General features: G+C 49.7%; 1 protein-coding gene across 6 annotated transcripts in view; it reads right to left on the bottom strand.

Annotated features, from left to right (window-relative positions):
- Positions 1 to 15,150, bottom strand: part of SYK (spleen associated tyrosine kinase) — an 86,890-nt gene that overhangs the window by 41,998 nt on the left and 29,742 nt on the right. For all 6 annotated transcript variants that reach the window (XM_074330198.2, XM_019713875.3, XM_019713872.3 and 3 more), the window contains 2 exons: positions 8,801 to 9,251; positions 6,486 to 6,646 (listed from right to left, as the gene is read on the bottom strand). In XM_074330198.2, coding sequence (XP_074186299.1) covers positions 6,486 to 6,646; positions 8,801 to 9,214 — 575 coding nt within the window. In that variant the 5' untranslated portion in view covers positions 9,215 to 9,251. The remainder of the gene's footprint in view (positions 1 to 6,485; positions 6,647 to 8,800; positions 9,252 to 15,150) is intronic.

The following is a 15,150-nucleotide window of genomic DNA, read 5'->3' as shown; positions in this document are numbered from 1 at the left end:
AGAATAGTGTACACCCTCTCTGGACCATCTATGCATGTTGCTCATTGTTTCACCTGCAGGGCCCTGAAAGTAAGAAGCATGAATTGGTGTGTGTGTGTGTGTGTGTGTGTGTGTCTGTGTGTGTGTGTGTGTGTGTGTGTGTGTGTGTGTGTGTGTGTGTGTAGAGAATGGTAAAGGATATGGAGGGGAAGGGAAGGGAGGAAGAAAGAAAACCAAGAGTGAGCGTCATCCTCCACCTGGAAAATGGCTAATACACAAAAGGATGACTCAAAAATTAAAGTGTTGATTTCTTCCTGAAAGTAAAAGGGGCAGGAAGGTCGGGGAACACCTGAATTTATATACAGAGCATGTGAGAGCAGAAGATCAGTTGTACACGGGGATGAAAACGGCTGACGACTAAGGGCCTGGGCGGGGCAAACCACATGCCTAGTCAACCCCCAGAGGCCTCTGAACACAGGGATGGGGGCTACCTGGGCATGAGCTTAACTGAAATGTTAAAAAGCTGTCATGGGAATGTGTCTAGCGTTCCCGCACATCACGTGGAACAACTACTGGCCGGTGCTGGGTGATGAGACCCACCCCAACTGCAGGGGGTGGGCCAGTGAAGCCCATGCCTTAGCTCTCGGCCCCCTTGCACACTCCCCAACACGTGTGCCTGTCAGATAATCAGACTCTAACTGCCCTGGGCTTCCTCTCTGCCCTGGTTTCTCACCTGCCCTGCCCTGCCCACACTATCAGCTATCGCACAGGTAGCACAGTCTCTTGACTTCTGAAAATTTCTGTGCCTGATCTACGACTTGCCTCTCAGCCACCTCTCCCCTGCAGGACCCTTAGAGCCACTGCCCTGCCCCCTCTATCCACGCTACAGGGGCGATCCAAGAGGTCAGGGTCTTTCTCAGGATCTGGCAAGTCTCCCGGATGTGACTGCCCCACTGGTTTGGCCCAGGATGCTCAGCATGGCAGCACATCTCCCCTCCCAGCCGTTCTGCCACCACCCAGGAAACCCCGCAACTTGTGATCTCCTTCTTCAATCCCATTCACCTTCCACTCCCTTGGCAATGCTGGCCTGGCACTCACCAGGCATTTCCAAAATACATGCAGTTGGCACCACGTGCCTGCCACTCTCACCCAGCAGCTCCGGGCATCCCTACTGCAGCGCTCACCCTGGTTTGGCATTTCTCCCTCCTGATGGAGCCAGGCCTTCTTCTTCCCTTGCTCCACTGCTCTCCTGTCACAGCTGCCTGGCAACACCTCAACCTCAGCTAAATCTAATTAGCCAGGTTAAGGATCATTTGGCAAATTCTACAATGGGCCCATAAACAGGATGACCATCGGCCTAAGAGAGTCCTGTTGACCCCTGCTGTGCTTCCTCCCATCCCGTTAGTGGCGTCCTTTCACTCACTCTCAGTGTCCCCCTGTGGGCAGTCCATTACAGAATCCACCCCCTGGAAGGGTCTTCCTGTCTGGTGTGATTGCCTCCCGGTGGCACAGCTTGTCACTCCCACCCCCGCTCCTGGTGCCACCTTGTCACTCCCACCCCCGCTCCTGGTCAGCCGATGCTCAGCACAGGGTGTTGGCCCTTAAGACTCTGTGTGATACGACTGTTGCCAGGGACCACTTTCTTTTCCTTCTCCACTAACTCTTTTCCTCACTGCTCAGTGCACAGCTTTAATGTCCCTTTACCCAGAAAGATTTCTCCCACTGAGACACTGTTCTGGTTGACGGCAGCCAGTACCTAAGCTTATAGCATTCAGAATAAGTGGGACAGATGGACAATAAATAAGTAAAGAGAAATAAAATAAAGATAACAGTGGATAGTCAACAGTGTCATTAATTTATTACATGGGGTGACGGTGATGGATGGAACATGACATATTGTCACTCATCACACACTCTGCAATGTCTTTCTGTGTTTGACATAGAAGCACAGTGAGGGCAGGGACTGACATCTGTCTTGTTTGTCACAGTCTCCATGGCTCCTATCGCAATGCCTGGCATATATCTGGTGGACTGCATGAATATTTTGTGGAACAAATATCTTTGCAGCTTTTTCTTTTTACAGCAGACTTGGAAAGTCAGGAAGTAGAAGCTACTATGAAAATAATATTGGTGACTTATTGCTTTAATGATTCTCTCACCAAATCTATAATACCACCTTTTCTTTGTCACATTAATTCAGCTATTTGGTCAGTTGTCACCTGTGTATTTTAGAGGTCACCTTGAACTCACTCTTGGCTCTGTAAAATTTACAAGGACTTTTAGCTAAAAATGGTAAAATATTTATCTGGGTACTAAACACAAAGAAAGTGACATCCTTTTTTTTTCTTCTTTTTTTTTTGGCAGGACATGGGATTTTTTGGACCATTGTCATTGTAAGATACCTTACATGATGCAATGGAGAGCACAGCACATTGCATGTCGGCAGATGTGACGTGCACTTGCAGAAGCGTCACACCCAGGGCTCTAGGCTGCCCCACACAAACCACACGGGTGGTATTTCTGCACAGGGGGCTCATGGGCCCCCAGCCGCGGCCAGCCAAGCGGGGCCTGCAGTGTGGCCACATGGCCTTAGGGTTTGTCCTATTTGTAAAAGATGTTTAATCACGACCACAGCTTGCTCTTTCTTCCACTCCAACTTCCTTTCCCAAAGTTGACAGCAGTCCTAAGATTGTCAATGCATTACCTACAATGAGTTGTGAACCTAGAGGAAGGGCTGAGTTTTCTTTTTCTACACTCAGAAAATAGCATTACTAATTATGACCGATAAGAGGCCGGCAAACACTATGCAGTCAAGAAATGTAGAATATAAAAGTGCTAGTGAGACGTATCAGGCATTTAAGTAAAAAAGTATATATTTTTTTCTAAATTTTGTATGTTTGTAGTATTTACCAGCTTTAAAAAATTGTAATTTACTGTGATTTTTTCCCTATTCTAAAAACATATTTTGTATCTAATTTTGTATGTTTTTAAAAAATAGGGTCTCTAAATTGTATATGCTTTGTACCCCACCAATCCTGGATCCTTCCTCTGGGAGAGTGGATACATAATTTTTGGAAAATAAGCTTCGTTTCCCTTTTTTAACAAATTCATTTTTCAGTCACATTTGCGCTATGCCTATTTTCTCCAAATGGACCTCCGTGCCATCATACGAGACCTCAGAGAGCTGAGGGCACACTCCCAGCACAGCCTCAGTCCCACGTGTCACTTATGGGCTGCGCTCTGACTGCCACCCTCAGGACCTGGGCTGGGTATTCCTGTCCAGGGCTCACATCGGACCCGTCAGACCTCAGACAAGGACAGGTGTCTTAGTCATATACCACAGACTGGGCAGCTGAAATAACAGACAATTCTTTCTCACAGTTCTAGAAGCTGGAAGACCCAGATCAAGATACTGGTAGATTCAGTGTCTGGTGAGGACCTGCTTCCTGGTTCGTAGATGGCCACCATCTGGCTGTGTGCTCACAGGGCCTCCAGTCTCCTCCTCTTCCTATGGGCACTGATCCCATCACAGGCCCCCAGCCTCACGACCCCATCGGACCCCAATCACCTCCCAAAGGCCCCACCTCCAAACACCATGGCACTGGTGGTTAGAGCTCCAACATGTGGATTTGGGGGGTGCACAGCAGCAGGTGATGAATAACCATCGCTAGAAATGCCGCAGGCAATATGAGAGGGTCTGTGCACCCACACTGTCCATTGTCTCCATAAACAGCCTTACACCTTTATTCTTTATGCTCTGAACACAGCACGAAGCCCCAAGAGCTGCCTTCACAGTCGCTCCCTCAGGGGTCCTATCGAAGCTGTGTGATCAGGACACAAAGGGGGAAGCTAGCATTTCTCCTGGACACGCCCCCAGTAACACCTCCATGGGGCGGGGGTGGGGCAGTGGCAGTGGGGTTCCTGGATGGGTGGCTTCTGCTGCTGCCTCCTCTCAGCCCAGACACGTCGGGCCCTGGATTCTAGCCTCATCTCCTACTTGCCTGACAGCCTTGGGCAAGCTCCCCTGTGCTTAAGTCCTCCTTGAAAAACAGGGATTTAGACCCATTAGCAAGCAGGTCCCTTCTGGCTCAGGAGTTTTGCCACTGCAAATGGATTTCATAGCATAATTCATAAGGAGAGAAAACTGGATCTAAGTTGGCCAGCATCCCCCAGACATAATCCGTATTTTCGGAGGCATGTCCACTACATTGAAAACTACATCAGTGAGGATTTATAACCTAACCTAGGTCTCATACTTTTTGAAATATGCTACCTTTCCATCTGTGTTTTCTGGGGCCACGAGAATGCGTGTTTTCCCGAGAGGTGTGCTACACTGAACCGTGGTGTAAATCAGAGGCTCCAGAATGAACTCTTGTATTTCCACATCTGCCGCTCTATGTCCTCCCCTCAATGGAAACTGTGAGCATTCAACGTCACCATGGGTATCCCTTAACCTTTACTTCTATGCTCATCCACAACTCAAATCAACTCGCATTGCCTAATCTTTTACAGCGTATGGCACGTGCACACAAACGTAACTTAAATCAAGTTCATGAAGTCCCGCACTAAGTGTCACAAAAGTTAGGTTCTGTTTCTGGATCTGAGAGCCTCCTAGGATTTCTAATGTCTGCAGGCACTGCTGTGATGTCCCGGGTCAGGCAGGGCAGCCGTGCCCAGTCTCAGACGGGGTCCTATAGGAAATGCATACCCTGAGTACAGCTGGGGTGAGGGGAGCTGAGGGGGAATGAAAAGCACACAGTGGGTGGCTGACTGGAGCCAAACTGCATCCAGAAAGGCTGGAAATGAACCAGCAGAAGAAACCATGAGCAACAAGGAGTGGGAACTTCAGTCCCCAGTGGGGAACACAAGTGGCCAGATGAGGCTGGACAAGGCACCATCATCACTGAGACAAGAGAGAGCTAGCGGGAGGTCCATCCACCAAGGTCAGCACCCCTGCATGGCCGTCCACACCCAGAAATCCTGCCTTCCTCCTCGCTGCAGTGTGTGCAGAGGACAGCAGAGGACACGGATGGACCACTGCTCCCCACAATAGAGCGTGTCTGCACAGAGGAGACACAGAGTGCACCCTGACCATGTCAGGGGCAGAGGCTAGCACACAGAGCAGAGCAGACAGCAGGGTCGCACGCTAGCACCCACGTCCCTCCTTTGTCCAGCCAGCATTGAATGCAGTCCTATGCTCAGGCGTGACAAGGTGGGGGCCCCAAAATCACTGCAGAAAAACAAACACAGCACTTGTGGTTCAAATGTACACAGGTGTGCAGTGCGAGCTTGCTCACTCAGAGCCTGCCCACTGCCTCTTTTCTATACCCAGCCAGATGGATCCTCCCTAATATCCTCCCCAAAGTGGACAGACCAGCCTGCCCAAAGCAAGCCCTCTCGTTATCATTCCCAGAAAGCCGTGAGCACACTCCGGCCTCAGGGCCCTCGCACATGCTGTTCCCTTGCTGGGTATCACCACTGCCTTCAGGTCTCTGCTCAAATTTCTCCTTTGCAACAAGGCCTTCCTCACCACCCACCATAAGACAGAACCAGGTACTCTGACCCAGTACTATTTTATTATCTTCCAAAATAATGGGTATTATGGCAAAGTCTGAGGAAAATTCTTTATGTTGATACTTAGGGAAAAACATTTTATTTCTAGGAAAAGTTTGCAAAGTAAGCTGGGTATTACTCTGCTTGCCTGATCACAGGGCTGCCCTGTCCTTTGTAAGTGTCCAAGGTGAGAATGGAGAAGTTGCCCACTGAGGCACCCAGTTAGCATCTTTGGAGGGTCACTGAGCAGTGACAAACAGATGAGTGTGCCCTGCCAGCAGTGCCACTGTGTCACCGTGGCCAGAGCACCTCGGGGTATAAAGCTGACACCTGCCCAAGACATCACCTTGCCTTCTCTGGAGCATGGAGCCCGCCCGAGGCAGCCTGCATTCCCAGGACCTGAGTACTGAGGCTTACTAACCACAGATAACAACACGCACGACTCGGGCTGCTCACCTGCCTCTGGGACCAGCAGGCTGAAGGCCGCAAACTGGCCTGTGAGCAGCCTGCACTACTTTTCACATGAGCTACACTCAGCAAATTTCCTTACCATCTGCCCAACCGGCACTTAGTTCCAAGTAAAAGGAGAAGTAAAGTCTGTGATCTTGGGGAAAAAGAGAATAAACAAACTGTGGTGTTTTTAGTTTAAATGGATAGCCACAGACATTGCTACACAGCTTATGTTTGCCATTAAAAGCAGAGTGTGGCTGAATAATATTAACTTTAAATTATGCCCCTCAGGGCCATAGAAGAATGTTTACTTTGGGGTCAGACTGGGCGAAACAAACACTGATTTAAAAGTTATAGCTTTGATTTGAATCGTCTTACGGCAGGCCACCATGTGTGTTGTCAGGTGACGGCGTGTGGCCCCTTCCCGGGGTCACGTGGATGCAGTAATGGAAAGCCTGTTACCCCTGGTTGTATGGGGTAAGAAGAAAAGGTACAATACTTACAAAAATTTTCCATTTGTCTTTGAGCCTATCAGTACAATTTGCTCAGATTCAATCCGAGAGATTTTTCCGTGGAACCAGGGCATTTTTTCATGGGCTGTGGTGGCGATCAGCTTCTCCAGCTGAGGCTTCTGGCTGATAATGGCCTGCTCTAGAGCTTGACCCTGCCGCAGGTGGGGGAAAGCAGAGCAATGACACCAAGTTAAATGAAAAATGACACAGAAATCATTTCCAATCTGTCCTAAGTCCAGACATGGCAAGGTACAATCACATTTGTTTGTATGTTTCTTTGTTTGTGTTCGTTCATTCATTCATTCACTCATTCATTCACTCATTCATTCGTTCAATAAGATTTTATATGTTATTTAAATACCTTCAAGGGTGTAAATAATAAATTATATTTTTAAATACTTTTAAAAGTCACACCAGCTTTAGAAACCACCTGGTATAATCCATAAGGTCTGGAGAACATGCCTCCTGCCCTCTTCAGATCTGCTGTTTACTAGAACTGAGTGTTCTATATTGAACCTGATCATTTATTAACAATTAAGAATCTTTAAAATGTGTGCAACAAAGGAGACATGCGCCTCTGTCTGCCTCTACAAAAGTGCGCCCTGCACGCTCACACACACTGCTGCCTGTTACTGCAGGCGATGTGACCACACCAAGTGTGGGAGACAAACAATGCGGAAATGACAATGTGAAAAGAAAAATGGGAGAGAGGCTGACAGCTGGGTGAATTCACTTCCTCATTGTTCTTAGTGGGAGAGAAACAAATTCTGCACAGCAGTAAATGGGGAACTAAGGTTCAATTATTTGACGTTATAAAAAGAACCACAAGAAGTGAAAAATATAAATATAATTATGAATAGGAACCAAACTAAGAATAGGAAGGGAGGAGGTTAGAAAGAAGGGAAGGTGAGTATGGAAATTTTGTCATACTTCACAGATGAAATGAAAAACCAAAGCAGCATTAAGTTACACACCAGAGAATTCTCTGAAGCAAAGCAAGTAGAGGTCAAAGTGAAAGCGTGGGGAATACTACTCAACCATGACAAAGAATGAACTGCAGACAGGTGAGGCCACACAGCAGACTTGCAAATGCATTATGCTGAGTGAAAGAAGCCAGTCTGAAAAGGCTACATGCTATGTGAGTTCGTTTATATAGCATTCTGGAAAAGGCAAAACTACAGGACAGAAATCAGAGGAGGGGATGCCGGGGGCTAGGGTCAGTGGGGGGGGCATGAGGGTGATTGATGGGTGATAGAACTGTGCATATCTTGGTTGAGGTGAGGGCTACATTATGCTATGTGTTTGTCAAATTTCACAGAACTGCACACCTACAAAGGATGAATTTTACAGTGTATAACTTACATCTGATTTATCTGACTTTAGAGAGAGTAAAAGGATGGTCTAAGACACATCCAATGAATGCTAGTGAAAAATACTGGGCACACAGTATTATCTGTCTGCAAGGTTGAATTTAGTACAGAACACATTAAAAAAGACTGTTGCTGTGTATAATCCTCAAAAGCCTGTGCAGTCTGCACTCTGTCTCAAAGAACAAGCAGAACGCAGGGCGCACACTGCCAGGAAGTGCAAGAGGAATGCTGAACAGGAGACCGTCAACCAGCCTGCGGGCTCCTGACATCAGGGCTGTTGAGAGTGTGGCAGGAACGTAAGTTGTCACAGCCTCTGGGACCTTTCTGGATGACAATCTCTCAATACACACAAATTAAACCCAACCTGTTCAGGGTTATCTGCAGATACTGCCTGAAAACTCAGAAGGATGGGTATAGAGAGATGTCACTAGCAGCATTACTTGTCAAGAATGAAAGTGTCCATCAACAGGTACTAGTTAAATAAATTACGGTGCATAGGAAGGGCAGGAGGCAGCCAGAAACAGGCTGGTGCAACCACGTGTGTGCCGACACAGAAAGGTCTGCAGGAGACGTTAAGAAGCTATGAAATCAAATGCCAATTAATGTGTCTGGGATGGCCCCCTCAGATAACTAAAGAACAGAAGATGCCTGCATTGCTTCTGAAATGGCCCAGCATGACTGGGTGACAGTGGCTTCCTGCGGTGGAGAAACCCACATCGCTGCCATGCAAGGACTGCCCTCTCAACTGTGACCACAAAAGAGGAAAGGCTGCCTTCTTGGAGTGAGGCGTTTTTTTGTCCAAATTGATGACTAAGGGGGTGGCTGCTTATCTGAGGCACCACTGCCAGGCTCTGCACGGACTGGGGGCCTGTGTGGAATTCCAGGGCCCGTGAGCACATGCGAGCACGCGCGGCGGGAGGACCAGCCGCGGCCCACCTGCAGGTTCCAGGTCTGCTTCACGTACTCCCGGATGAGGTTCTCCTTTAGGTCTTCGAAGGGTCCGGTCTTGGGCTGCACCCCAGGCGGCCGGTTGAGGGGCTTCTTGAGGAGGCAGATGAGGCCATCCGACTCCTGGGAGTGGTACTGGCAGAGCTCGGCAGGGCTGGCGTGTGTCCTGCCGCCCGCGATGGCGTACGTCCCATTCAGCTCCCGCTCGATGGTGTAGTGGTGCGCCTTGCGCGCATGTGCCACGGACAGGGCGAAGCCGCCCAGGTAATTGCGGCTCTGGCGCAGCAGGTAGAGCCCGTCACTCATGCCGCCCTGGACCAGGTAGTCCTCTGCCTCCTCCCGGGTGATGTTGCCGAAGAAGAAGGGCAGGTGGTTGGCGCTGTCGGCCGTGCCCGCGGCCATGCTTGTCTCCCCTCAGGGCCAAGCCCACGATGTCCACCTGGACACAAAAGGAGGCACGTCAGTCAGCACCCAAGCAGCAGGACCAGGTGTAACGGCCAACCTTCCAAGCCTGGAGGCAGGCCCTCCGTCAGGGGAAGCCTTTTCCTCCTGGGACTTGGCGTATGGCTGTCACCAACCTGTTATCCACCCATCTGCTCACATAATCGTTAGATTTTCAAACATGGTCCTAATATGGAACCCACGAACAGAGCCATCAGACAAATGCGGCCATAGGAAGTTTGTGTTTTTCTTTGGTAGAAACACAGAATTCTAAAAGGCACACTAAAAAGAGAAGTCCTACTGAAAGCAGGGCTTAGGAGCTGGTCCACTGGGAGGGGCCCAGACAAGCATATGCCCACCGTTCTCTGCACATGGACACAGCTGTAAGGAACATTCGCGGCTGCTCAGAGCTTTGGGCAGTGAAGATGTCACTGAACACTCTTCACTTGAATGCCAAGGGTCTACGGTGTCATACGCTATAGTTAGACCCCAGGGAGCTGAAGGGCTAGGCGCGGGTACACACCACTTAAAACTGTGAGGCGGTCACCATGGCCTGTACAGTTTGGGTCGGAGATGGGACCAACAAGCCATTGCCCTGAGGCCTGAACAATAACATCCTCAGAAAGCCCCCGGCCTTGGGCTGCACACTGTCTCCTCCCTGCCTCTGCCAGACCACTTCCAGGTACCCGCCATGTACCATTCCATATTGAAGAAATAGTGCAGGTTCCACAGTTGATGAGGATACCTGTCACAGAGAAGATACTTCTTCACTAAACAGACACATACAGAAACACAGACACCAACACACAGACAGACACACACAGAGAGACAGACAGACACACACAGAGAGACAGACAGACACACACAGAGAGACATACAGACACACACAGACACACAGCCACACACAGAGAGACACACAGGAACACACACACACATACACACACAGACACAGAAACACAGAGACGTGCAGAGACACACAGACACAGAGATGTGCAGAAACATGATTGTGTGAAACAGCCTCTTCTCAACATGACTTATCCTACAAGTGGTTGTAAACATAAGCATATCTGCCCAATAGAGGCAGTAGACCTCTCTAGGCAACATTGCCAAAGCAGTAACATGTGAGTTTATAATTTGATGGTACAAATAATTTTCTTGCTTGCTTCTAACATATGATTATCAATGATCAATTTTTCTTTGTCTAGGTCCTAAAAATTAATCTCTCAGTAAGTTTTGTTTTGTTTTTGTTTTAAGTACAGTCCACAATTACATGTAAGTCTAAGGACACTATTAAGAAGGAAGACATCTCTGGAGAGACCACGAGTCAGTGTGTCTTCTGGAAGCACTACTTCTCTTCTGCGCCTTTCTTCCTCTCTGGCAAATCCTTCTGGGACATTTGTGTTGCAGGTTCAGCCCAACCCTCCTCAACAGTGAGGCCTTAAGCGCTCCTTTCTCACACTCTGCTCTGTTCCCGCAAAGGGTCTCCTGTGGCCACGTTTGTCTGATGCTCTGTTCGTGGGTTCCATATTAGGAATGTGTTTGAAAATCTAATGATTATGTGAGCAGATGGGTGGATAACAGGTTGGTGAGAGCCATACGCGAAGTCCCAGTGCTTTGGGCCCAGCTGCACTTAACTCTCCTCCCCTGCAGCCCAGCACTTCCCAAACTTCCACACGTGTGCACCTGGATTCTGCCTGGATTCTGTGTTCGCCTGGATTCTGAAATTGCAGGGGCCTGCGGCATTGCAGGGCCAAAAATCTTGGTGATGTTGCTGCTGGTCCCTGACTACACCCATGGCTGAGCTCTCCCCTGCCACCTGCCTGCCTTCCTCACCCAGGTGCTGCCCAGCCAGAATCCCGGAGTCCTTTTGGAGCCCTTGCTTTCTCTCAGGCTTGTTTTGCGACTGGCTTAGGTGTCAGCCCGTCTTGCTGCACCCGTTACCACCATCGGAGTTAACCGCATCATCCCCAGCTGCTTGGCTGTAAGAACTCTGGCTGCTGGCCTGCATCCCTTCCCCTCCTGTTTTTCCCCCACCAGGGGGTCCTACAGGTCCCTGCAGCGTGTCACCGTGCCTCCCGTTGCCATCCCTCCTTGCCTGTCAGCCTCACTCCTAGCAGGCTGGTCCCCAGGCCACAGCTGCCCTCTGCGGGTCCTGGCTCCCATCTGTCTGCTTGGGGAGGGGGTGGGGTGCACAGTCTTAGAGACTTGCCTCAGACACATCCATGCAGTTAGCTGTCCCTGCTGCTCTACATCCCTGACAGAGCTGCCGCCCACCATGAGCCGCAAGTAAAACCTTAGGTCTTCAAGAACAATATTTTAAGTGTTAACAAATACTTTTTAATTTACATAAATCTTAATACGATTGTTTGTTAAATTCATCGGTTTGTCACTAACATTTACATTGGTGCTGGCCTCTCCTATGAGCCCCGCGCCACAGCGACTAACATGAGACAGACACAGGCGGTGACGAGGCAGCCTGCCAGGGGCCATCCTCCAGGCACATGCGGGCGCTCCTGTGTGGCGCTAAGGGGACACTGCAGACTTGGCTCCAAGGGGACACTTCTGGCTTCCCTTGAGGCTGAAGGTCTGGCTGAGCTGGGTGTCAGCAGCCCCCCGGCCCCAGGTGTGACTTCCTGTGCTAGAGGTGATGTCCGGTGCGTTGTTATTGCTGGTGGTGGTTTTGACAGTAGAGATGGTTTATTGCAAGGACAGCTCAGGGCATAGCCGGGAAGTATTTAATCTGGGGGGTGAACAACATCTGTGATGCCTTCTCAGGACTGGCTCCCACCAGTGCCCACCCAGGACATTCTCCCGTCCCCCAACCTCCTTTCTACAACATAGGCCATGGTGGTGGGGACTGTCACCTCCGTTCTAGCCACTGTCCACAGGAGTCTGTCACCACAGTACTGTTTTCCGCCCTGTTTTTTCAGATATTAGTTCTCACTTACTATGGCAAATCCCAAGAGTTTTGCGTTTGTGTTCAGCCTTAGTTGGGACACAGCTGTCATGTCGACCGCTTCTGCCACTATTGGGACAGGAAGAGACAGCGGCATCCGCTGTGCACTTTCCTCCCTGCACCCACCGACTCAGCCGCTCCACAACCCTGGGACTTGCTTACAGGGACTGCTTAAGTCTGCCTTTTCCTCAGACCCCCGGGAAAGTCCGAAGTTCAAACTCTAACACCCACTGGGAAAATTTTCCCCTCAACAGTCCCTACAACTTGCTACCTATTTTTTTTTTTTTTTTTTTGGTCTATTTCAACATTCCCACTTATTATTTTCCATGTGTGAAACCATTTTATTCAAAAGCTTAAAACTGAGAAACAAAAGAGGCTTTGGGTCCCCTTCTCCTTCCAAACTCTGCCAGTAGCTCAGCTGGTGCACTGCACATGTAGCTTTTCAGGAAGGTGAGGCTTCAGGTTATTGTCAGGTGAGCTCCTGCAGTGTCACCTGCAGTGCGACTTGCTCTTCTGGGGCCATTGTATGATGCAGGCTAAATACATTTCATGATAACATGAAACAATGTTTGTGAACACTGCTTCATTTTTCTCCATAGCATTTCTCCATAGGTGACAGCCCTTAATACACTATAACTTACTGTTGAACTTGATTCTTGTCTTGGTTCCCCCACCAGGGAGGGGAGGAGAGAAGAGGGTGCTTTTGTTTGCTGCCCTATCTGGCCCCCTGGAGCAGTTCCTGCACAAAGCAGGTTGTCAAAAATATTTGAGTAACAAGTACAATTAAGTGAAAGACAATTTCAAAATAAGTGGTATAGAGCAATCCAGTTTTGTTTATAAAAAAGTTATATGTATACACATGTGTAATAATGCACACAATGAGGTGAGAAAGGAGAGCCTGACAGGACAGTGGGTGGCGTGGAAGGACCCTGGGTGCTGGCACTGACTCTGTGTTTGCTGCTGAGACCTCTGCACTGCCCCGCTGCTCTTCCACCCCGTCCTCTGCCTGGCCTTTACTTCCACACTCCATGCGTCTTCTCTTCCCAGTGTCACCAACTTCTAAGTGGCCAAACCCAAGGCCACCTGTCTGGCCCTATCTTTGATCTCCCGGCAGCACGGATGCAGCCCAGAGCCCCCTGAAGTTCAATGAGCCAATTTCTCATCTTTGTGCTCCTCTCCCCTCCGTGGCTTCTTTCTTCTTTTACTCTGCAACCCAGTGCTGGGTCTTCAGCCCCATCTGGTCCTTCCATACGGCCTCACTACCAACAAAATGCCAAGGAGTATTTTCACATTCACCTCTCTCCATGGTGCCCCTGACCCTGATCCGAAGGCTGCTTCCCTGACATTGCCACCTGACTGGAACAACTCATCCTTCACGTGCCTAGAATGGGGCTTTCGAGGGCTCATGCATGCTCTTCCCTGAGCCTCTCCTAACTGAGCCAATGACACCAACCGTAACTCATAGTTCAGGATGAGACCCTAATGCATTTCAGGATTCCTCCCTCACGCAGCATGCACGTCTAACCCATTGAGTCAGAAAAGACATGTCTTCTACCCAACGTGTCCATCCCATACTGGAATGGGTTCCCTTAGGAAGCATGAGCTCTGTGCAGGGCCATGCTCCACTGGGGGCTGGGCCATCTAGCAAGACATCGGACCAGCTGGTCTCCAGGGATCTCTCGTGGGCTTTTCTCTAGAACATCCCAAACCATGGCTTCTGTGTCCCCTGACACCACCCTGGTGGAAGCTGCACAACCGCTCCTTCACATCGATGGATGTTTTATGCAGTTCTCATCCGCTGGCCCTCCTCACGGTCCAGTCCCTACAGAGCAAGGCAGCGTGAGGTTGGCAGGCCATCTCCTGTCCCCGTCACATCCAAAACCCTCTTCAAACCCTACTTCCCCACGTGGTTTGGCCTGAGCTCCTTCCTCATCGTGCCTACTTATGCCCACACGCACCACGTCCAGCCACACCGGGCTCCCTCCTGTCCTAACGTGTGAGGACCTTTCCTGTCCCAGGCCACCACACTCGCCCCTGGTTGGTTTCACCTCCTCCGGCCTGTGATCTCAATTTGTGTCACCTCAGAGAGGTGTAAGCTGATGACAGTGTCTCAGATGGCTTCATGCTATCTTTCTCTCACCAAAGTGTTTATCTTTATCTCACCAAAAGGTTTATTTCCTTCATCGTGTTCAACACAAATCCTGCCCTACTGGACCTAAAATTTAAGCTCCAAAGTCTGGAAGTGTTGACCTGCAACCCCAATACTTAGGGGCTTCCCAGAGCTCATGAAATACCTGTTAAATGAAAACATGTGGACTTGTCCTTTTCTGAGTTTCTACAGTGGCTGCACACTGCTGTTGTAATGCGAAATCTCAGTGTGCGGGGGGCTGCTGTGCCTGGGTAGAGAGCGTGGTTCCAGAATCAGAGAACTGGGGACACTCGCCCAGCCCCCTTTAGATTCCCAGCCCCGAGGAAGCACGGTGTCCGCATGGAGCTTACCTCCTCCTAAGCGACCTGTTCCACTCTGGGATGGATGCCTTGGGTGGGCACTGGTGGGAGCCAGTCCTGAGAAGGCATCACAGATATTGTTCACTATTCTGGTAACTGCTCCATGCAGTTCCATTTTGCCCCAGACCCTCTTGAAAGGGCAGCAGCTTTGATTCTGCCACCGCCGCGATCTAGACACACATGGGCACAGCCCCGCCTGCATCTGCACTATGTGATCCCCAAATGCAGCCGGGTGGCCTCAACCCCAGCATCCATGCCTGGCTTCTGCTAGTGAAAAGCAGCCCTTTTCACACGCAGCCTTGATTTACATACTAGGATGGTGGCATCATGCCCTGACACTCCTTTTGTTGGTTTCCATGTCACCCATTTCCATGTCATCTTTCATTATGTTAGCTCTGGGTTTCTTAACTCTAGCACTCATGACATTTGGGCT

This window comes from Rhinolophus sinicus, chromosome 16 (assembly GCF_057876585.1).
Source record: "Rhinolophus sinicus isolate RSI-liver-muscle chromosome 16, RSI-T2T, whole genome shotgun sequence".
NCBI lineage: Eukaryota > Metazoa > Chordata > Mammalia > Chiroptera > Rhinolophidae > Rhinolophus > Rhinolophus sinicus.
The sequence above is the reverse complement of the archived record's forward strand: the minus strand, read 5'-3'. Positions and strand labels throughout refer to the sequence as shown.